Raw genomic sequence first — 23,138 nt, forward strand, 5'->3', positions numbered from 1 at the left:
GGTTTCCTTTTCTCCACATCCTCGCCAGCACTTGTCATTTGTTGATTTGTTGATAGTAGCCATTCTGACAGGTGTGAGGTGATACCTCATAGTTGTTTTAATTTGCATCTCTCTGATATTCAGTGACTTTGAGCATTTTTCCATTTGTCTCTTGGCCATTTGTATGTCCACTTTTGAGAAGTGAATATTTAGGTCCTTTGCCCATTTTTAAATTGGATTATTTGTCTTCCTTTTTTTAATTGTAGGAGTTCCTTATATATAAAACTTTATCAGATGTATCATTGCCAAATATGTTCTCCCATACAATGGGCTCCATTTTCGTTTTGTTGATGGTTTCTTTTTCTGTGCAGAAGCTTTTTATTTTGATGAAGTCCCATTTGTTTATTTTCTCCTTAGTTTCCTTTGCCCAAGGAGATGTATCTGTAAACATATTGCAATGAGAGACGTCTGAGACTTAGCTGTCTATGGTTTCTTTTAGGATTTTTATGATATCCGACTTACATTTAAGTCTTTTATCCATTTTAAATATATTCGTGTGTACGGTGTAAATTAGTGGTCTAGTTTCATTTGTTTTTTTTGCATGTATCTGTCCAGTTTTCCCAATACCATTTATTGAAGAGACTCTCTTGACTCCACTGTATGCTCTTGCCACCTCTTGTCAAATGTTAATTGAGTGTAATAGCTTGGGTCGATTTCTGGGGTCTCTGTTCTGTTGCATTGACCTGTATACCTGTTCTTGTGGCAGTGCCAGGCTGTTTTGATTATGGTGGCTTTGTAGTATAACTTATATCTGGTATGGTGATTCCTTCAACTTTGTTCCTCTTTCTCAAGATTGTGGCAGCTATTCGGGGTCTTTTTTGGTTGCATGTAAATTTATAGAGTATTTGTACTAGATCTGTGGAATATGCTGTTGGTCTTTTAATAGGGACTGCATTGAATCTATAGATTGCCTTGAGTAGTATGGACATTTTAATGATGTTGATTCTACCAATCCATGAACACGGTGTATTCTTCCACTTGTTTATATCTTCTTCTATGTCTTTTTTCATCGTCCTGTAGTTTTCTGAGTGCAGGTCTTTTGCCTCCTTGATTAAATTTATTCCTAAGTATCTTAATTTTCTTGTTGCAGTGGTAAATGGGATTGTTTGTTTTGTTTCCTTTTCTGAGATTTATTATTGGTGTATAAAAAAGCCATTGATTTTTGGGTGTTGATTTTGTATCCTGCTACATTACCAAATTCATTCATTAAAAGCAGTAGTTTATTGGTGGAGTCTTTAGGGGTTTCTATGTATAAGTAGAGGCCCAGTGCATGAAATTTGTGCACAGGGGGGTGTCCCTCAACCCGGCCTGAACCCTCTCCAGTCTGGGACCCCTGGCTCCTAACTGCTCGCCTGCCTGATTGCCCCTAACCGCTTCTGCCTGCGAGCCTGATCGCCCCTTAATTGTTCCCCTACTGCCCTGATTGACGCTTAAGTGCTCCCCTGCTGGTTCGATTGCCCACAACTACCCTCCCTTGCCGGCCTGATCACCCACAACTGCCCTCCCCTACCAGCCTGATGGTCCCTGACTGCTCTCCCCTGCAGAGACACCGGGGCCCCAAGCCTCACTGTGTGGAGTGGCCACTGGGCCCCACCTCCACTGTGCGGGTGGCCATCTTGTGGTGGCCATCTTGTGACGACTTCACGTGAGGCCATGAGGCCACATGGGCTTTTATTATATAGGATATCCTGTCATCTTCGAATAATGAGAGTTTTACTTCCTCCTTTCCAATATGGATGCCTTTTATTTCTTTTTCTTATCTGATTGCTGTGGCTAGGACTTGCAGTACTATGTTGAATAAGAGTTGTGAAAGCGGACATTCCTATCTTGTTCCTGTTCTTAGGGGAAATTAGTTTTTGCCCATTGAGTATGATGTTCACTGTATATTTGTCATACATGGCCTTTATCATGTTGAGATATGCCCCCTCTATTCCCACTTTGCTGAGAGTTTTTATCAAAAAAGGGTGTTTGATTTTGTTGAATGCTTTTTCTGTGTCTATTGATATGATAATGTGATTTTTGTCTTTCAAGTTGTTTATGGGATGTATCACATTTATTGATTTGTGAATATTGTACCAGTCTTTCATCCCTGATACAATAAATCCCACGTGGTCATGGTGTAAGATCTTTTTAATATATTTCTGGATAAGATTTACTAATATTTTTTTGAGGATTATAGTATCTAAGTTTATCAGGGGTATTGGCCTATAACTCTCTTTCTTTGTAGTGTCTTTATCTGGTTTTGGAATTAGGATAATCCTGTCCTCATAAAAAGATTTTGGGAGGACCAACATGGCGGCATAAGGTATAGACCTGTGCATGCTGCCTCCCACAACAACATTGAAGCTACCAACTATAAGACAAAGCAGCTGTCATCCAGAACCATGGGAAAGATGGCCCAGTGGAAGTTCTACAACTGGAAGGAAAGAAAGAAGCTCATTGAGACTGAGTAGGAGGTGCAGAGGCACCAAGAACAGAGGTACGGAGGCGCGTGCCAGGCGGGCTGCAACTGGATGCGCAGTTTTTTTCAATCGGAAGGGGATACAAGCTCTTGAATCCACTGAGCCTGTTTGGGGCGGGATTCTGAGGTCCCAGACTCCTACGGGGAGAGGCTGGACTGTCTTCAGCAGGTCGGAGAGCGAGGGTGGCTTTCTCGCAGAGCTGCTCGCAGGGATCATTGTTGCTGTGGGGGCGCAGCACTACATGGAGTTGCGGAGAGGCCAGGAGTCGTGGAGACGCTGACGACAACCATTGCTGTTTGTTCCACCCTGGTGATTCTCTGAGACCCCGCCCTACTCAATTTACATCCCCACCCAACCTCTGCCAGTGGCACAAAAGGAACCACCTGCGCTTTTGCAGCCTAACCCAACAAACTGCTGATTTCAACTCCTCGCATCCAAAAGGGACACACTCAAGAAACAGACTCAGGTTCGGAGGAAGCCAGAGCCAGACCCGGCTGGGCCGGTGACATGGTACCGCTGTACCAGCAAACACACAAACAGGTCCACCAGATCCAGTCTCACATGGGACACCGGGAGACGGCAGACAAGCAGTCTGTGCACTTAGTAGAAAACAAAATCCAAGCAAGCATACCAGATATTCAGCCAGCTAGAATGCCTGTAGATTTTGTCCAGCAAGGAACCTCCCAACAAACGACAGAATGCCAAACTTCGTGTTGACCAGTTAAAGCATGATGTCCAGCACCTGCAGACTGCTCTCAGAAACTTCCAGCATCGGCGATACACAAGGGAGCAGCAGGAGAGACAGCGAGAGAAGCTTCTGTCTCGCACCTTCATGGCGCCCCTTGTGAGGCTGTGTGAGGGCTGCGACGGCCCCTGCGAGGCTGCGACGGCCCCTGTGAGGCTGCATGAGGCTGTGACGGCCCCTGCGAGGCTGCGACGGCCCCTGTGAGGCTGCGATGACCCCTGTGAGGCTCTAACGGCCCCTGTGAGCTGTGACGGCCCCTGGGAAGCCGGCAGAACCGCGCGAGCCGCCCAGACAGCTTCATTGATGGCCCGCGAACCAGCTCGCAGCCCCACGCACAACTATCACCCAGAGGGCAAGAGGGGCGAGAGCAGCTGTAGTGTTGCTTTCTCCTCAGTTTTGGGAGCGAAATCCTCATTTTAAACATAAGAGGATACATTATTTTAAAAAGCTGTAACATGGCTCCGCACCCTTTCTGAGTAGAGCGTGAACAAGTCGTGAGAGACCTTTCCGAACACAGGGACACGTCGAAGATGGAAATAGATACAGTTTCCATGTGTATGACCTTTGACCCGGCGACAAAAATCGTACACCTATAGATGAGGACAATGGGGGGCGGGTAAGGGCAGAGGGTGGCATGGGAACTGGGTTGGAGGGAGCTATGGGGGGAAAAAAGGGGAACAACTGTAATAATCCAAACAATAAAGATTTCTTTAAAAAAAAAATAAAGTAGAAGAAAACACGTGAAAAAAAAAAAAAAAGAATGTATCTAGGAATTGTACCTAGGAATAAAATTGTGGGATGTACCTGAAACTTTAAAAAAAAAAAAAGATTTTGGAAGTGTGCCTTCCTCTTGGAATTTTTGGAAGAGTTTGAGGAGGATAGGTGGTAGTAGTTCTTTGAATGCTTGGTAAAATGCCCCTGTATAGTAGTCTAGATCTAGGCTTTTGTTTGTTGAGAGTTTTTTTTAATACTGCTTCTATTTCATCCTTTGTTATAGACCTAATCAGGTTTTCTTATACTTCTAGAGTCAGTCTTTGGAGATTATATTTTTCTAGAAATATTTCTATTTTATGCACTTTGTCCTGCTTGTTGGCATATGGTTGTTCATAGTATTTTCTTAAAATTGTTTGTATTTCTGTAGTGTCAGTGGTTACTTCTCTGCTTTTGTTTCTGATGTGGGTCCTCTCTCTTTGTTTCTTGATGAGTCCGGCTAATTGTTCATAAATCTTATCCTTTCAAAGAACCAGCTCTTGGTTTCATTGATTTTTTTTGTATTTTTTTTTTTTTTATTCTCTATGTCATTTATTTCTACTCTGATCTTTATTATTTCCTTCCTTCTGCTTACTCTGGGCTTTTATTGTTGTTCTTTTTGTAGTTTTTTAAGTTTTAAACTTAATAGTTTATTACTAATTTTTCTTGTGTTTTGTGTGTGTTTTTTTTGTTTTTTGTTTTTGAGGTAGGCCTGTGCTATGAAGTTCCCTCTTAGGACTGTTTTCACTGTGCCCCAGAGATTTGGGGTGGTTGTTTGTTAATTTTCATTTATTTCAAAGAAGTTTTTAATTTCTTTCTTGATCTCATTGGTAACCCATTCATTGTTTAATAACATGATATTTAGCCTCCATGTGTTTTTATTGTAGCTGATTTCTAATTTCATTCCACTGTGATCTGAGTAGATGCTTTATATGATTTCAGTCTTTTTGAACATGTAGGGACTTGTTTTGGGTCCTAACATGTCATCCATCTTTGTGAATGACCCATGTGTATGTACTTCAGAAGAATGTGTATTTCTGCAGCTTTGGGGTGAATTGTTCTATAAATGTCAGTTAAATCCATCTGATCCAGTGTGTCCTTTAGAGTCACTGTTTCCTTGTTAATTTTTTGTCTGGAAGATCTATCCAGTGAAGGCATCTACTTTACTGGAAGTTAAAATCCTCTACTATGACTGTATTGTTATTGATCTTTTCCTTAAAATCCTCTTCAAGTTTTTAAAAATATTTAGGTGCTCCTATATTGGGTGCATATATGTTTACCAGGGTTATATTCTCTTATTGGATCGATCCCTTTAGTATTATGTAGTGATCTGATATGGGTGTTGCTACCCCAGCTTTTTTCTCTTTTTCATTTTCATTGAAAAAAATTTTCCAGCCCTTCACTCTCATCCTGTGTGAGTCTTTTGTCCTTAGGTGGGTCTCTTGTAGACAGTATATAGTTGGGTTATGTTTTTGTATCCATTCAGCTACCCTATGCCTTTTGATTGGAGCATTTAATCCATTTACATTTATGGTTATTATTGATAGGTACTTATTTATTGCCATTTTAATTCTGTATGCCTAGGTTTCTCTATTTTTTTCTTCTCATTCAGCAGTCCCTTTAGCATTTCTTGTTGTGCTGCTTTAGTAGTGATGAACTCGTTTAGACTTTTCTTGTCTAGAAAGCTCTTTATTTCACCATCTATTTTGAATTATAGTCTTCCTGGATATAGTAATCTTGGTTTTCAAATCCTTGCTTTCTATTACCTTGACTACTTCATGCCATTCCTTTCTGGCCTGCACAGTTTCTGATGACAAATCAGATGACAGCCTTATGGGAGCTCCTTTTTAGGTAACAGTTTCCTTTTCTCTTGCTACATTTAACACATTGTATGCGGGAAACGTATTTATACGTTTTATGTATTTATACGTTCTACCAGTGTAGTAGAGCGCGGGACATGTATTAATACGTTTTTTATAGACTAGCGGTAGAATGCGGGTAATGTATAAATACGTAAACTAAAGTTATCGTAATTTTACTGAATGTTGCCATTCGGCAAAAAATTAGCAAAAATGGCCCGCGCCACCTGTTAGCGCACGATAAAAACTACCCGCAAACAATGTGTTAAGATTCTCTGTTTTAATTTTTGAGACTTTAATTATGATGTGTTTGAAATTTAGGGTTTTATTTATCTTTTTTAAAATTTTGGTACTTCTTGCTTGGGACTCTATGTGTCTCCTGAACTTGTGTGACCTTTCCTTCACCAAGTTGGTGAAGTTTTATGCCATTATTTCTTCAAACAGGTTTTCTATCTCTTTCTCCCTTTCCACCTCTTCTGGCACACCTGCTATGTAAATATTGCTACATTTCATGTTGTACCATATCTCCTTTAAGCTGTCCTCCCGTTTTTGTTGTTTTGTTTGTTCGGTTTTTGATTGATATTTTTCTACTCTGTTTTCTAATTCACTGATCCTATCCTCAGCTTTCCCTAATCTGCTGTGTATTCCTTCCAATGTGTTCTTTATTTGTGCTATGTCATCCTTTACTTCTGCCTTTATAGTTACCATATCTTTTCTCATGCTGTTGAGCATCTTTACCATCACTATTCTGAACTCTCAGATAAATTCCTTATCTCTATTTCATTTATCTCTTCTTCTGGAGAAATCTCTTGTTCTTTCATTTTGGGGTTGTTTCTTTGTCTCCTCATTTTGACTGCCTGTTTGAGTTTGTGACTACGTATTAGGTAGATTTGCCACACTTCTCAATCTCTAGTTAAGGACAGTGTCAACTGCAGTTTCTGACTAATTAGATAGGCAAAGACTCAAAGCATCCAGAGACTGCTTCTCCTTGCAGACTGATTGGATTTAGTCTTGGATAGCCCTCAGACAATTTTCCACAGGATGGTGAGAATTTTTCCAATGGGGGGGGGGGGGGCGGGACAATTGCTTCTGCCTGAAGGCTAATTGTTATTCTCAGTCTCTTAATGGACCTCAGAAACTCCACACCGTGGGGCAAGGTGTTTTCCAATAGGGTGGTTCAATTATCTTACCCCTATACAAAACCGCCTAGATAGCAATTGTCTGTGTGAGAAAGATGATCTATGGAGCATAAGGGAATAACTCAGCACAGGAAACCGGGGTATCTGCCTTCTGAGCTCTAACCCTGGGGCCCCCAACCCTGGCTTCTGCTCGCACAGCTCTAGTCCACTCTGCCCGCCTTCTGCCAGAGCACAAGGTGAGTGCTGCACACAAAGTTTTGTGTGTTGGCCTTTTAAGAGAGTCCCCGAATTTCTAGCCATCTCTCCCTGGCAGGCAGTAACCCTGCTGCTTTTCACAGCAAACATTATGTGGGTACCCTTCCCAGTTCTGGTGCTTTCTGCTGGGGGGCCCAGCTTGGAGATTAGACTCCAGAATTCTCAATGAGAATCCCCCACAGCTGAGATAGCTCTCCAAAACTTCAGTTGCAGTCTGTGATAATCGAGCCAGCCCTTTCTCGCCTCTGCCCCTCCTACCAGTCTCTATGCTGTTTCCACTTTCCATCCTCGGTTATCAGGGTTCTCTACAGAGAGTCTTCATTTGATTATTCAGGAAGTTTTTCTGTATTTAATTGTAGTTCCAATTTGGTCCTGGGAGCATGGCCATGCAGCATCCACTTACTCCACCATTTTTAATCTCTGCTGTCAGAACTCTTAAGAATCAAATTGGGGAGAGAAGGCTGAGTGTCTTCATATCATGTGTAATTTTTCATTTAATTCTTCTGCTTTTGGTATTTACCCTTAATAATGCTTGATAATCCCGTCCAAAGACATTTTATTTTGTATTCTTGAATTAAAATTCAGTCTTCTTTCAGGGATGAAGGGAAATAGTGTCTTGGGTGCTTTGTGTAGGAGAGATCCAAGGGTCTTAATGTGTAAGTTAGCTTTTTTTCAGTCCTTTTTCCTCAGCTCTACCTCTACTTCCACTTCCAGAGGAAGATTAAATATCATTACTTTCTATGCCTTTGGGAGGTTCTGTCATGTACTGTAAAAGGGATTGCTTCTCTGATTTCCTCACTGACAGCTGGACTTCAGCTTACTTTGGTCTGTTTTGTGAGTTACCGCTTGTTTGTTTGTTTTCCAGTTTATCCTTCATCTTTGTCCTTGTGATTTATGGCTTTATTTACCCACTAGAGGCCCAGCACATGAAATCATGCATAGGTAGGGTCCCTAGGCCTAGCCTGCGATCAGGGCCATCTTCCACCTGCTCACCAGTCCCCAGTCTCGCCCTGCCACCTCCACCCACCCCAGGTCCCCATTGGGGCGATCAGTCTGAGCCTGCGGGCCGAGAGGAGGGACCAAGAGGTCTGCCTTCCTCTGGCTTGCCAGTCCCCAGTCCTGCCCCACCACCACCCACCCTGGTTCCCCGTGGTTGCCCGTTGGCCATCCAGCAATTGGGGCCTGCAGGAGTGGGGGGAAGGACCGAGAGGTGGTCAGTGCACCTCATAGCGATTGGTTGATCAGTTGTTTTGGTCGTTCCACTGTTACAGTCGCTGGCCTTTTATTATATAGAATTTTAAAAAAATTACGGAATAACATAAACACATGTAGTACACTGATCTTAAATTTATAGCCTAATGATTTTTTTATATATGCAGTCATCTCTCAGATCAAGATAAAGAACACTTCCATATATAATAAGGTCCTTTATATACTTTCCAAATCTGTATCTACCACCTATAATGGTGATGGCGAACCTATGACACCCATGTCAGAGGTGACACATGAACTCATTTTTTTGGTTGATTTTTCTTTGTTGAATGGCATTTAAATATATAAAATAAATATCAAAAATATAAATCTTTGTTTTACTATGGTTGCAAATATCAAAAAATTTCTATATGTGACACAGCACCAAAATTAAGTTAGGGTTTTTCAAAATGCTGACACGTCGAGCTCAAAAGGTTCACCATCACTGACCTATAAGCATTATTTTTATTTCTATCACCATATACTAGCTTTGCCTATTTTTCAACTTTACAGAATCATTCATGTATTATGTTGTCTCAATGTGAAATCTTTTTTATCTGGCTTCTTTTGCTCCAAGAATTGGTGAGATTTGTCTTATTTTTTAGTTCCTATGTACTATAGCATTATATAAATATATCACTATATTTATCCCTTCTTCTGTGAGTGGGCATTTGAGTTGTTTCAAGTTTTTGGCTTTTGTGAATAAAGCCACTATGAATATCATTGTACATGTTTTGGGTGTGTGTATTTATTCATTTTTTTTGGTTACATACCGATGAGGGGGATTGTAGAGTAAATATTTAGTTTTAATAGAAATTGCCAGTTTTCCAAAGTGTCTGTACCATTTTTTACTTACATCAGCAAAGTATGAGAGTTCTAGTTGCTGTCTTCTCTAACACTAGTCAGTCTTTTCAACTTAGCCATCTGTGATAAGTGTGTAGTCATACTGCTGTGGATTTTAGTTTCATTTCCCTGAGGGAATAATATGTTGAATTACCTTTTCACATGCCATTTAAATATGTTCTTTTATGAAGTACCTATTCATGCCTTTTTCTCATTAAAAAGAACGGTTATGTTATGCCTTTTTAATAATCTTGTTAGAGTGATTTTAATGGACTTTTGGGAGATAGCAGGGTTTAACTGCTTGTGAGTACCCTGCCACCTTTAAATGGAAGTGAGGTAACTTTAAAGCTTCATCCAGGTATTTTTTTCTCATTTTTGTCATCTCCAATGTATGATTCAACCTCATTTTTAATTAGCTGGGCATAGTCTGTATTTATATTGTAATTCCAATATTAAAGATATGAGACAGGAAATTTTATGTTTTATAAGAAACTGGAACAAGAAAATTATTCAGTAATTTTAGTCTGCCTTATTCTTTTCTATTTTTAATTAAAATGATATTTAGGACCAAGAGCATTGTTTATTTATCCATTAAACACATACTGAGTGCTTTCTCTATGTCAGATCTAGTAGGCTTAGGGAATACAATAGTGAACAAGACAGCAAAGCTCCTGTCCTCTTGAAATATATTCAGGTAGGAGAAGTTCATTGTAAGTAAGTAAACAAGTACCAAAGATAATTAAAGATAATTTCCTGTTTTGCAGAAATGGAGCAAGAGGCACAAAATGGAGAACCTGCTGAAATTAAGATCATCAAGGAAGCATACAAAAAAGCCTTTTTATTTGTTAATAAAGGACTGAATACAGATGAATTAGGTCAAAAGGAAGAAGCAAAGAACTACTATAAGCAAGGAATAGGACACCTGCTCAGAGGAATCAGCATTTCATCAACAGACCCTGAGCACACAGGTCCTGGGTGGGAATCTGCTAGGCAGATGCAACAGAAAATGAAAGAAACACTACAGAATGTACGTACCAGGTTGGAAATTCTAGAGAAGGGCCTTGCCACTTCTCTAAGGAATGATCTTCAGGAGGTGCCCAAGTTATATCCAGAGTTTCCACCTAAACACACATCTGAAAAGTCACTGGCGCCTCAGTCCTTTAGTTCACCTCCTCAGCCCACTGAGGTAAATGGAAACACTTCAGCTACCAGTACAGGGTCAGTTCCTGCGCCTAGTTCTCTATCCTTACCATCTCAAAGTCATCCAGCAGAAGCACCTCCTGCTTATACTCCTCAAGCTGCTGAGGGTCACTATACTGTATCATATGGGACAGAATCTGGGGAATTTTCATCAGTTGGAGAAGACTTCTACAGAAATCATTCTCAGCCACCTCCTCTTGAGACCTTAGGGCTTGATGCAGATGAGTTGATTTTGATACCAAATGGAGTACAGATTTTTTTTGTAAATCCTGCAGGGGAAGTTAGTGCACCTTCATATCCTGGATATCTTCGAATTGTGAGATTCTTGGATAATTCTCTTGATACAGTTCTAAACCGTCCTCCTGGGTTTCTTCAGGTAAGCCAAAGAAAAATGTAAACATAATTTGAAATATGTGTAAAGTACATCATTTTTGTTTGTTAATATTTATAATGTATCTAAGACAGTAAGTGCAAAAAGATTATAAGTTCTAGTTCCTTTTCAATATATTAATGAGAAATTTGAACTTTGAATGATAGCCTTTTTCTTTTTTTTATTTTAACAAAGTTTTATTTTAGTATTAAATTTGTGATGACAGGTATTTAATTCTTTATCTGAAGAAGAAACCTAATAACTTTAATTTCAAAAGAAATTTATGTAATATATGGACGTATAATAGTAAATTTTCACTAATGAGGCCAAGCTTTGCCTGAGGGGCTGAGCTGGGCTGAACCCCCGCCCATTTTCTAGAGCAGTGGATCTCAACCAGGGGTGATCTCCCCTCCCCCTTTCCTGGGATATTTTGACAATGTCTGTAAATAATTTCATTGTCACAACTGAAAAGGGGGGAGTATGTTACTGCTACTGGCATATAATGGGTAGAGGCTAGGGGTACTACTACAAATTTAAACAGAGTATCCCCCATCAATAAAAAACTTATCCAACCCAAAACGTATGTCATGCCAAGGTTGAGAAACCTGATCTAGAAGAAGAGACTGATGATAATTTAGGATATAATTCTAACATTCCAAGCAGATCAATTTACCAGGATACTCTTGGTCCAAGAGCAAAGACGGTGCTATTGTTAGGGCTTATCAATCTATAATAATCTACCCTGAGAAAGGTCTGTAACATTTTATTTGAGGAGATTTGGAAATGCTCAAGTTTAATCAAGATGATGAGAATGTAGTTAATATTAGAGGAATCATGGCATAGTAAAAAACCTTTCCCAAACTTTCAAACTTTAGTCATTTAAGTATAACCTTTACTATTTTATTGGTCAAATCCACATTTCTGCTTTATTTTGATATTTTTATTTGGATGTCTCATTTGTTAATTTTGTCCTAAACAATAACAACTATGAAATTGAGGGAAAGATGTTGTATTTTTTCAATATACATATTAAGATGCATAACGATGCAAATTTAAATACTTTGTGTATTACTTGAAGTTGTTTCATATACCTCAGATGGTTATATATCATACTTTGGAAAAATCAGTTTTATTGTAATGTGCCTGAAGTTTAACTTTTATAAAAGATGGACAGTGACTTTGAGGAAACTAAAAGAAAAAAGAGATTCCTTAAAAGAAAAAGGATTTGCCCAGCTGGTGTGGCTCAGTGCTTGAGCATCAACCCATGAAATAGGAGGTTACGGTTGGATTCCTGGTCAGGGCACATGCCCAGGTTGCAAGCTCGATCACCAGCAGGGGGCAGCCTATCAATGATTCTCTATCATCATTGATGTTTCTCTCCCTCTCCCTTCCTCTCTCTGAAATCAATAAAAACATATCTATATTATAAAAAGCCAGTGGCCTTAACGACCTAACGCCAGAAGGACCAAACCACTGGTCACCAGGAGGTGCATTGATGGGTCTTGCGGTAGCGGCGGCAGGAGGGACTCTGGGTCCTGCTGCACCTGCAGGATGCTGGGTCTCATGTGATTTACTGCGCTGGGCCTCTAGTTTAAAAAAGAAAAGAAAAAGATTTTGAAAATGTTTATTAAGCACTTTCCAGGAAAGAGTCAGATCTGAGTACCCTGATCCCTGTTTGTTTATATTCTGTTTGCCAGAGATGGTGGTAGTGTGGTAGAATTTACTATCTGTTTATATGAAATATTTTGTGTTCTTTGACTTATGTTCATCACACATAATGGATTATTCTAGCAAGTTTTTAAATATTAGAGCTATGTCCTGGGTGATGGGCACAGTTATATTCTGGTCACTCAAATAATGTATCTCAATGTAAATGAATAAATTTGGTTATTCCAATTTAAACTAGTCTCTTCTGAAATTAGATCTCTAGGAAGTGAGCTTAAGTCTCAAATGTCAGTATACTGACAATCTGACCTCCCGTATGACTTTGCAGGGCAGCTTTGTGTCATTTTAATTTTACTTCACAATAGATAGTGTCAAATGAACATTGTTTGCCAACAGAAATCCCCAGTTTGGGGTGCAGTAAAGAAGGAAATTTTATTCAGTTAAGTAGCTCAGTTTTGACACAGCAAGGGCTGTGAAAACAGCAATGCTATTAAGGTGGCCTGGAGACAGGCCCCTCTCAAGCTAGACAGCTCTGCTCTGCCCTCTGCTGGTCTGCTCCACCTTTTAGTCTTTGGTGGAAAGCAAAAGCATTCTTAGAGTCAGAGAGTAGCTGACTTATATAGATAAGTTCCTGCCTCTGGTCGGGGATTGGTTTGTACTCAAGCAAACGATGACGATGACTCCAAATCCTTTAAGTTTGATTGGACCAGAAAACACTGTCCTGATTGGTCAGAATGGAGCCACTCTGATTGGTTGGTAAGGAAATTGAAGGGGTGTAGCTGCGCAGCTCCTGTTGGATGGGGAAAGCCTCAATCCTACTGGTTGAAATAGAATTCCAGGAACTCCTTTATAAGGCCTGTCAGACTATGCCCAGAATACAGTGCAGGCAGGCAGTTTAATGCAAGAGGCAGGCTGCTTGGTGCAGGCTTCTCCCTGAAGTGCAGTTTGCATGAGAGGCCTGTACAGAAATGGCTGCTTGGCTCTGTATTTTTGTTTTTGTTTTTTTAAATTTGAGTCTAGTTAGCCACCAGGAGCCCTTTTTAGTAGGTATCTTCTTTCTCATGGTTCCCAGTAGTAAATCCAAGAAACATAACTCAGTGTTTTATTTAGTCTCTGTCATGTTAGGTTCTCTTAGAATGCTGAGTGTCTAATTAAAATAATTATTTCTAATTAACCAATACTAACCAACTTAATGGAATTGTTGTGAGGATTAAATCAATAAGTACATGTTGAGTACTTGAAAACAGTTTGATTTTATTTATTTCTACAAAGGAATGTCTAATTTACATGATAAAGAAAACATTAATTTACTTTGACCATTATTTATTTAAAGTTAGACTCATGATTGGTTAACAGTGTGCTATTTAAAGCCACCAGTTTTAAGATTGTATAAAGAGTGGAGCAGTAACATTTTTAGTGTAATTCTTGTGAATAGTTTGCCAGAAGATCAGACTAATAAATGGCTAATTTTTATTGGGGACTTGTTGATGCTGATGGTTCTATAAAGATGCATTTCAAACTTTGAAATGTTTGTTTTCTGGTATAAAAATTTTAAAACCTTGGTGAAAACCTAGTTCTGTTCATTGATTTTTTTCTTTTTAACTAATCCTTTCAGGTTTGTGATTGGTTGTACCCTCTAGTTCCTGATAGATCTCCAGTTCTTAAATGTACTGTAGGAGCCTACATGTTTCCTGATACAATGTTACAAGCGTCAGGATGCTTTGTGGGGGTCGTCTTGTCTTCTGAATTACCAGAAGATGATAGAGAACTCTTTGAAGATCTGTTAAGACAAATGTCTGACCTTCGGCTCCAGGTAACTTGTATGGTTGTCTTCAGGATGAAAATCTACTTTAACATAAGCATAGGCAATTTTACTCTAGAGTTCACAATCTTAGTCACTATTTACAGCAAATTCCAAACTTGTATTTGTGAACACACAAGCAATTAGTATATAATACATGGAAGGAGTTAAAGAGCTATGGAAAAAAATGGAGAGTAGGGTAACAGGAAATAGGAGTTCTGGTGTGGGTGGTACAGGTGTAACTGTAAATAGGGTGATCAGAGGGGACCTCGTGGAGAAGGTAATGTTCAAACAAAGACTTGAAGGTGACCTTTTGATTCAGTGATGGTGTATGAACTAATGCTAAAAGATTGCTATGAGACTTACACTATGTGAGGTTGGCTAAGAGGCCATCTATAAAGGCAAACAATGATCTTAAAATTCACTTGACTTGGCTTGCATCTCAGATCACAAGGTGGCATGAAGCCACATACTGAATTTTACATCCCGCTGTCTTGCAGCGATTAATCAAGATTTTAGAGTCTATATCAATTATCCATTCATTCATTTATCAAACATGTATTAATTGTCCACTATGTTGTGGACCCTGTGCTGGGTACCTAGGATGCAGAGCTCAGTAAGTTTGGGGTCATATCTATTGCTTAAGATGCTTGCAATTCAGCCAGAGGTGCATGTGTGTGAAATGATAATCCCAAAACAATCTACTAAGTGCAAGATAAAGTTATGAGAATTTAGAGGGCATCAACCCAGGTGTGGGGTCACAGAAGGTTGCCTGACAAAGAATGGGCAGACCTTCAGTGATGACAGCCTACCTTCCTCTTATCAAAATCACTGGCTGGCCCTACCTGGTTAAGCTCAGTGGTTAGAGTGTTGGCTTGCAGACGGAAGGGTTGTGGATTTGATTCTGGTCAAGGGCATATACCTCGATTGCAGGCTCAATCCCCAGCCCCAGTTGGGGCACGTGCAGGAGGCAGCCAATCTATGTGTCTCTCTCACATCAATGTTTCTCTTTCTGTCTCTCTCCCTCCTTCCCACTCTCTCTAAAAATCAATGGAAAAAATAACCTTGGATAAGGATTGACAAAGGAAAAAAAATACCAAAAAATACAACCTTGGGTGAGGTTTGACCAAAAAATACAAACCACTGGCTGAGTAATTGCCCTCTGTAACTCTGAAATCTTTTATAAATATCAGGGGGAAAATGATTGTTTTCCAAATTGTTTCTGTTTTTGTTCGATTGTTTTGTTTTTTAGATCCCTCATGTAAGTGAAGTGATATGGTATTTGTCTTTATCTGTTTGACTTATTTCACTTAGCATAATAACCTCTACGGCCATGTTGTCACAAATGGTAAGATTTCATTTTTATGTTACAGTAATATTCCATTGTATATATGAACCACCTCTTTACTATCCATTCATCTTTTGTTGGAACATCTAATCCATTTATATTTACAGTAATTATTGGTAGGTATGTAGTTATTGCCATTTGATTGTTTTTTGTAGTTCTTCTCTATTCATTTCTTACTCTCTTGCTCTCTTCTCTTGTATGTTGATGATTTTTCTGTAGGGTTATGCTTGAATTTTTTCTCTTTATTTCTTGTATATCTCTTATAGATTTTTGGTTTGTGGTTACCATGTCCTTCATATATACCAAGCTATGTTTATAGCAGTGTATTTTAAGTTGAAGGTCACTTAAGTTCAAACACATTTTAAAGTCACTATCATTTTTATTCAGCCCCTCCATGTTTGTTTTCATCATTATTTTTTACATCTTTTGTGTGTCTGTGTGCTTGTATATGTCCCTTAATTTACTATTATAATTATATATGATCTTCCTATATTTGCCTTTAGTTTTAGTTGATCCACTGCTTTTATAATGTGTTTGCCTTTGTCAATGAGAATTTTTTTCTTTGTGATATCTTCTTATTCATATTTTAAATTTTTTTCTTTTTTAAAAATATATTTTTATTGATTTTCAGAGAGTAAGGGAGAGGGAGAGAGAGAAACATCAATGATGAGAGTGAATCATTGATTGGCTGCCTTCTGTACAGTCCCCACTGGGGATCGAGCCCGCAACCCGGGCATGTGCCCTTGACCAGAATCGAACCTGGGACCCTTCAGTCCGCAGGCTGACGCTCTATCCACTGAGCCAAACCAGCTAGGGCTAAATCTTTTCTTCTTAAAGAAGACTTTTAACATTTCTTATAATACTGGTTAGGTGCTGATAAACTTCAGCTTTTTCTTGTCTGGGAAACTCTTTATCTCTCTTTTGATTCTAAATAATAGTCTTGCTGGGTAGAGGAGTCTTGGTTATAGATCCTTGCTTTTCATCACTTTGAATATTTTATGCCAGTCCCTCTAGCCTGCAGAATTTCTGTTGAGAATCAGCTGATAGTGACTTATGGGAGCTCCTTTGTATGTAATTAATGGCTTTTCTCCTCTTGCTTTTAGGATTCTCTGTCCTTACACCATTTTTATTATGTTGTGTCTTGGTGTTGACCCCTTTGCATTCATCTTACATGGGATTCTCTGTGCTTCCTGGGCTTGTATATCTGTTTCCTTCACCAAGTTAGGGAAGTGTTCTGTCATTATTTCTTCAAATAGGTTCTTATTCTCCTGCTATCTCTCTTCTCTTTCCATTCCCCATATGATGCAAATGTTGTTAGACTTGATATTGTCCCAGAGGTCCCTCAAACTATATTCATTATTTTGGATTTATTTTTTCTTTTTGCTGTTCTGATTAGGTGTTTTTTATTACCTTGTCATCCAAATCACTGATTTTTGATTCTCTGCTTCAGTTAATCTAACTGTTGATTCCATGTAATAAATTCTTTATTTCTGGAGCACCAAAGCCCCATTGAAGCAAATCTTGCCCCGGAGGGGTGTCTCCAGCACAGAAGTTCTCCCACTGCAGACATAGCTGATTCTCACAGCCAATTGGCTTGGAGGTCAATCCCTCCCAGTGTTACCTACAACAATCAAGGCTTAACTACAACAAAACTGTGCACAAAGCCCACAAGGGGGTGCACCAAGAGTGTCTAGCTCAGGAAATTGGGGAGGCTGAGCCACTGGGCCCTACAGGACACCTAGTACAGAAAGCCACTCTATCGACACAGTGAAGCATAAAAAAATGCGGAGACAAAGAAACAGGTCACAAATGACAGAAATGGAGGAAAACAAACTACTGGATATAGAGTTCAAAACCACACTTTTAAGGTTTTTCAAGAATTTTCTAGAAACCACCAATAAGCTTAATGAGACCCTCAAGAAATCTAATGAGACCCTCGAGGTTGTGATAAAGGACCAACTAGAAATTAAGCATACACTGACTGAAATAAAGAATATTATACAGACTCTCAACAGCAGACTAGAGGATCGCAAGAATCAAGTCAAAGATTTGAAATACGAAGAAGCAAAAAATACCCAACCAGAAAAGCAAAATGAAAAAAGAATCCAAAACTATGAAGATAGTGTAAGGAGCCTCTGGGACAGCCTCAAGAGTATCAACATCCGTTTTATAGGGGTGCCAGAAGAAGAGAGAGAGCAAGATATTGAAAACCTATTTGAAGAAATAATGACAGAAAACTTCCCCTACCTGGTGAAAGAAATAGACTTACAAGTCCAGGAAGCACAGAGAACTCCAAACAAAAGGAATCCAAAGAGGACCACACCAAGACACATCATAATTAAAATGCCAAGAGCATAAGACAAAGAGAGAATCTTAAAAGCAACAAGAGAAAAACAGTCAGTTACCTACAAGGGAGTACCCATATGACTGTCAGTTGATTTTTCAACTGAAACTATGCAGGCCAGAAGGGAGTGGCAAGAAATTTTCAAAGTTATGAATAGCAAAAACCTACAACCAAGATTACTTTACCCAGCAAAGCTATCATTCAGAATTGAAGGTCAGATAAAGAGCTTCACAGATAAGAAAAAGCTAAAGGAGTTCATCACCACCAAACCAGTATTATATGAAATGCTGAAAGGTATCCTTGAAGAAGAGGAAGAGGAAGAAAAAGGTAAAGATACAAATTATGAACAACAAATACACATCTATCAACAAGTGAATCTAAAAATCAAGTGAATAAATAATCTGATGAACAGAATGAACTGGTGAATATAATAGAATCAGGGGCATAGAAAGGGAGTGGACTGACTACTCTGGGGGGGCGGGGAAGGGGTGTGGGGGATGCAGAAAGAGACCGAACAAAAATCGTGTACCTATGGGTGAGGACAGTTGGGGGGGGGGGCGTGAGGGCGGAGGGGGTGGTGGGAAACGGGTGGAGGGGAGCTATGGGGGGAAAAAGAGGAACAAGTGTAATAATCTGAACAATAAAGATTTAATTAAAAATATAATAAATTATTTCTGACTGGTTCTGTTTTATGACTTCTGTTTCCTTTTTTATGTTTCCTGTCTTGCTGAGATTCTTACTAAGATCATCAATTCTTCTATTAATTCATTGAGCATCTTTATAACCAGTTTTGAACTCTGCTTGCCTTCATTTTTTTGACCATTCTTTCTTTTTTTATTTTTAAAAAATCTTTATTTTTGAGAGCATTACAGATGTCCCTCTTTTTCCCCCTCTTCCCCCTCCACCCAGTTCCCGCCCCACACCAGGTCTTCACCCCCCTATTGTCTGTGTCCATAGGTAATGCATATATAGATATAAGTTCTTTGGTTAATCTCTTCCGGCTTCCCCAACCTCTCTTCCTTCTAAGATTCCTCAGTTGGTTCCATGTTTCCATGTTTCTGATTCTATTTTATTCACCAGTTTATTTTGTTCATTAGATTTCTTGTTCACTTATTTAGATTTTTAGATTCAGTTGTTGATAGATATGTATTTATTGCCATTTTATTGTTCATATTCTTCTTCCTTCTTCCTCCTTCCTTTTTCCTTCTCCTTCCACCTCCTTCCTTCTTTCTCCCTTCTTTTTCTTTCCTTCCTTCCTTCCTTCCTTCCTTCCTTCCTTCCTTCCTTCTTTCCTTCCTTTCCTCCCCCTCCTCCTCCTCCTCCTCCTCCTCCTCCTCCTCCTCCTCCTCCTCCTCCTCCTCCTCCTCCTTCTCCTCCTCCGTTTGGTGGTGATGAACTCCTTTAGCTTTTTCTTGTCTGTGAAGCTCTTTATCTGACCTTCAATTCTAAACGATAGCTTTGCTGGGTAGAGTAATCTTGGTTACTGTAGGTCCTTACTATTTATCACTTTGAATATTTCTTGCCACTCCCTTCTGGCCTGCAAAGTTTCTGTTGAAAAATCAACTGACCGTCATATGGGCACTCCCTTGTAGGTAACTAACTGCTTTTCTCTTGCTGCTTTTAAGATTCTCTCTTTTTCTTTAATCTGTGGCATTTTAATTATGATGTGTCTTTGTGTGGTCCTCTTTGGGTTCCTCTTGTTTGGGACTCTCTCTGCTTCCTGGACTTGTAAGTCTATTTCTTTCACCAGGTAGGGGAAGTTTTCTGTCATTATTTCTTCAAATAGCTTTTCAATATCTTGTTCTCTCTCTTCTCCTTCTGACACCCCTACCACGATACTGGTATTTTTAAAATTGTCCCAGAGGTTCCTTACATTATCTTCATATTTTTGGGTTTTTTTTTTCTCTTCTGATTGGGTGTTTTTTTCTTCCTCATATTTCAAATCGTTGATTTGATTCTCAGAATCCTCTACTCCAGCGGTCGCCAACTGGTGGTCTGTGGGCCACTGGTGGTCCGTGAGGTCCGAAAGGTTGGTGTCCGCTGCTCTACTCTACTGTTGAATCCCTGTAAATTATTCTTTATTTCAGTTACTATATATGCTTAATTTCTGACTGGTCCTTTTTCATGTCTTTGACATTCTCACTAACATACCTGAAAGTCTCACTAAGTCCCTTGAAGTGCTCATGAAGATCCTTGAGTAACTTTATAACTGTAGTTTTGAACTCTGTCCAGTAGTTTGCTTTTTCCGTTTCTTTCATTTGTGACATGTTTCTTTGCATTTTGGCTGCTTCCCTCTGTTTCTATGTATTAGGTAGAGCTGCTGTGTCTCCTGGAATTGGTAGGGTGACCTTGTGTAGTATGTGTCCTGTAGGGCCCAGTGGCTCAGCTTTCTCAGTCATCTGAGTTGGGTACTCTTGGTATATCCCTGTGTAGGCAGTGTGCACAGTCTTATTGTAGTTGAGCTGTGATTGCTGTTGGTGTCACTGGGAGGAATTGACCTCCAAGCCAATTGGCTGTGAGGACCAGCTGCAATTGCAGTGGTAGAGCTGCTGTGCAGGAAACACCCCTATGGAGTGGGACTTGCTTCAATAGAGCTTTGGTGCTCATTGAGTCTGCCCCTTGAGTGTGTCACTTGTGGATGTGTAAAGTGTAATCTGTTATGGTTTGAAGCTGTCTACCAGGTTCACAGGCTCTAGGACCTCCAGGGAGGTGCAAAGTCAGCCACTGACTTTGAGGGATTTGCAGATGGCTATCATTGAGGCCCACCTGTGAAGCAAGGCACACTGGTACTAGTGCTGGTTCTTGGGCTTTTTATTGATAGGGTTGGTCACGCTGACACCAGCTGCAGCTTGAGAGATTTTAGTAAAGTCTAAAGCCTGAGCCAGGACAGTCCATTCATATGGAAAAGTTACTGCAAAAAGCTTGGGTGAGACTGCAAATTTGATGGGGCAGTCTCTCAGGGAATCACCAGGGTGGAGCAACCAGTATGCTCTGGGCTGATGGAAACTCATATATGGCTGCCAGTCAGTAGTGCCACGGGAGAGATCCCAGCCCAAGAACAGTGATCCCTGTGAGCACCCCCGTCTAGGAGAAAACCACCCCCAAGTTCTTGCCCTGATGCCAGACAATCCAGTTCTTCCCTGAATGTGTCTGGGCCCCCCAACACCTCTTGGCTCAGAGGGTTCAAGTTCGAGTGAGTTCATGTGCCGGCCCTTTCAGAGGGACACATCAGTCTCTGGCAGCCTCCGTGTCCTCCAGCCATAATCCCCACTGATTTTTACAGGCTGGACTTATCTTCCCAGCTCTGGAAACCTGGGCTGGGGGGCTGGTGTGGGGCTGGGACCCTTTGCTCCTCAAGGGTGGCCTCTGCAGAGATGATCTCCCTTCCAGTTAAAAAAAATCACACATGGGTGCTGTATCAGCCTATCCTGCACCTCCGCCCCTCCTACCAATCAGTGTGCTTTCTTCTTCTCTAGTTGTAGGACTTCCATTCAGCCAGTTTTCAGGCGGTTCTGAATGGTGGTGGTTCTGTATTTTAGTTGTCATTTTGATGTGGTTATGGGAGGAGGTGAGTACAGGCATTTACCTACTCCACCATCTTGGTTCCTGTCTCCCCTCCATTTTGTTTAGCTCTTTTTCTGGAGTTTTGTCCTTTTCTGTCATTTGAGACATGTTTCTTTGTCTCTTCATTTTGGCTGCCTTCTTGTGTTTGTTTCTGTATGTTAGGTATATCTGCTATGTCACCCAGTCTTGCAGAGTCACCTTTTGTAGTAGGTGTCCTCTGGGACCCAGTTGCACAGCCTCTCTGTTTACTTGAGCCAGGTGGTCCAGTGGGGTTGTCACTTTTGTGGGTTGTGTACTCTCCTGTTTTAATTGAGCCTTGGTTGCTATTAACACATCAGTGGGTCGGATTGACCCTGAGGCTGACTGGTTGTGAGGACTGGCCATGACTACAGTTGACCAGCTTTTGTGCAGGAATGTGATCCTACAGAGCAGAATTTGATGTGTCTGACCTCTGGTGCCTGCCGAGTTCACTCTATGGGTGTATTGTTTGTAATGCTAATTGCGCATTGTTCTGGTTTGGTTTGAAGCCAGCCACCAGATGTGTTGGTTTTGGAGCCTTTTCAGGGGGAACTCTGGTAATTGCCAAAGTCAGCTGCTGCTTGTGCTTAGTCCAGGGCTACCTGGTAGGAGGTACACAGTTATCTGTTGTTGGTAGCTGCCTGTGCTGGGCTTGGGAGGGGCCTAGGAAAGGCTATGCTGCAACCCCAGGCTAGCTGCCACCAGTGCCAGGCTTGGGGCCACTTAGCAAGAGGCACACTGAGGCCATCTGCTACTTATTTGGGGCTTATAGACCTTTGCGAGATTTTAGGGAAGTCTGCAGTACAGGCAGAGGCTAGCCGCTTGTGAGGAACAGTTGCTGAAAGAGCTTCAAGAGGTGCACGAGTTCGATATGGCAGGATCTCAGAGAATCATGAGGAAGAAAGGTGTTATTTGGCTTAATAGAGACTTAGATATGGTGCCCACTGTGTGGGGGAGGGCTAAACTAAGGAACAGTGGTAACAATGCCAGCACTTCTGTCTGGAAGAAAGATGCCCCTGTAGCCCTCGTTCTGAAGCCAGACATTTCAATTCTTCCCTGTATGTTCCTGGTGTTTTTCAAGCTGCTGCCCTTTTGTTGGAGCTTAGGGCGAATGCTTGTAAGTGAGTCTGTACCCAGGCTGTTTAAGAGCATGCCTGGGTCTAATCTTCACTGATTTTCACAGCCAGCTGTTGTGGGGACCTCTTGCTTCTCAGGGGTAGCCTCCATACCAGAGATACTTCTCCTGATTCTCAACCCCCACACGTGGGTGTGCAACCAGGCCATTTTGAATCTGTATTCCTCCTACCAGTTTCAACGCGTCTTTTTTATATCTTTAGTTATAGGCGTTCTGTTCAGCTAGTCTTCCGGTGGTTCTCAAGGTTGCTGATCTATAATTTAGTTGTAATTTTATTTTTTTAATCCTCACCTGAGGAATTTTTTCCCATTGATTTTCAGAGAGAGTGGGAGAGAGGGGAGATCAGGGAG

At 40.6% G+C, this 23,138-nt stretch overlaps 1 protein-coding gene across 3 annotated transcripts in view; it reads left to right on the top strand.

Annotated features, from left to right (window-relative positions):
• The window catches only part of SPART (spartin), a 76,722-nt gene that overhangs the window by 15,366 nt on the left and 38,218 nt on the right, over positions 1 to 23,138 (top strand). For 2 of the 3 annotated variants that reach the window (XR_013995542.1, XM_081083512.1), the window contains exons 2-3: positions 10,108 to 10,919; positions 14,194 to 14,391. Coding sequence is in view for 2 of the 3 variants with exons in the window: in XM_081083512.1 (XP_080939638.1) it covers positions 10,110 to 10,919; positions 14,194 to 14,391 (1,008 nt within the window). In the remaining variant the exon portion in view is untranslated. Of the gene's footprint in view, positions 1 to 9,981; positions 10,920 to 14,193; positions 14,392 to 23,138 lie in introns of those variants that run through there. The other variant, XM_081083513.1, reaches the window with a different exon arrangement.

This window comes from Myotis nattereri, assembly GCF_964212035.1.
Source record: "Myotis nattereri genome assembly, chromosome: 2".
Classification (NCBI taxonomy): Eukaryota; Metazoa; Chordata; class Mammalia; order Chiroptera; family Vespertilionidae; genus Myotis; species Myotis nattereri.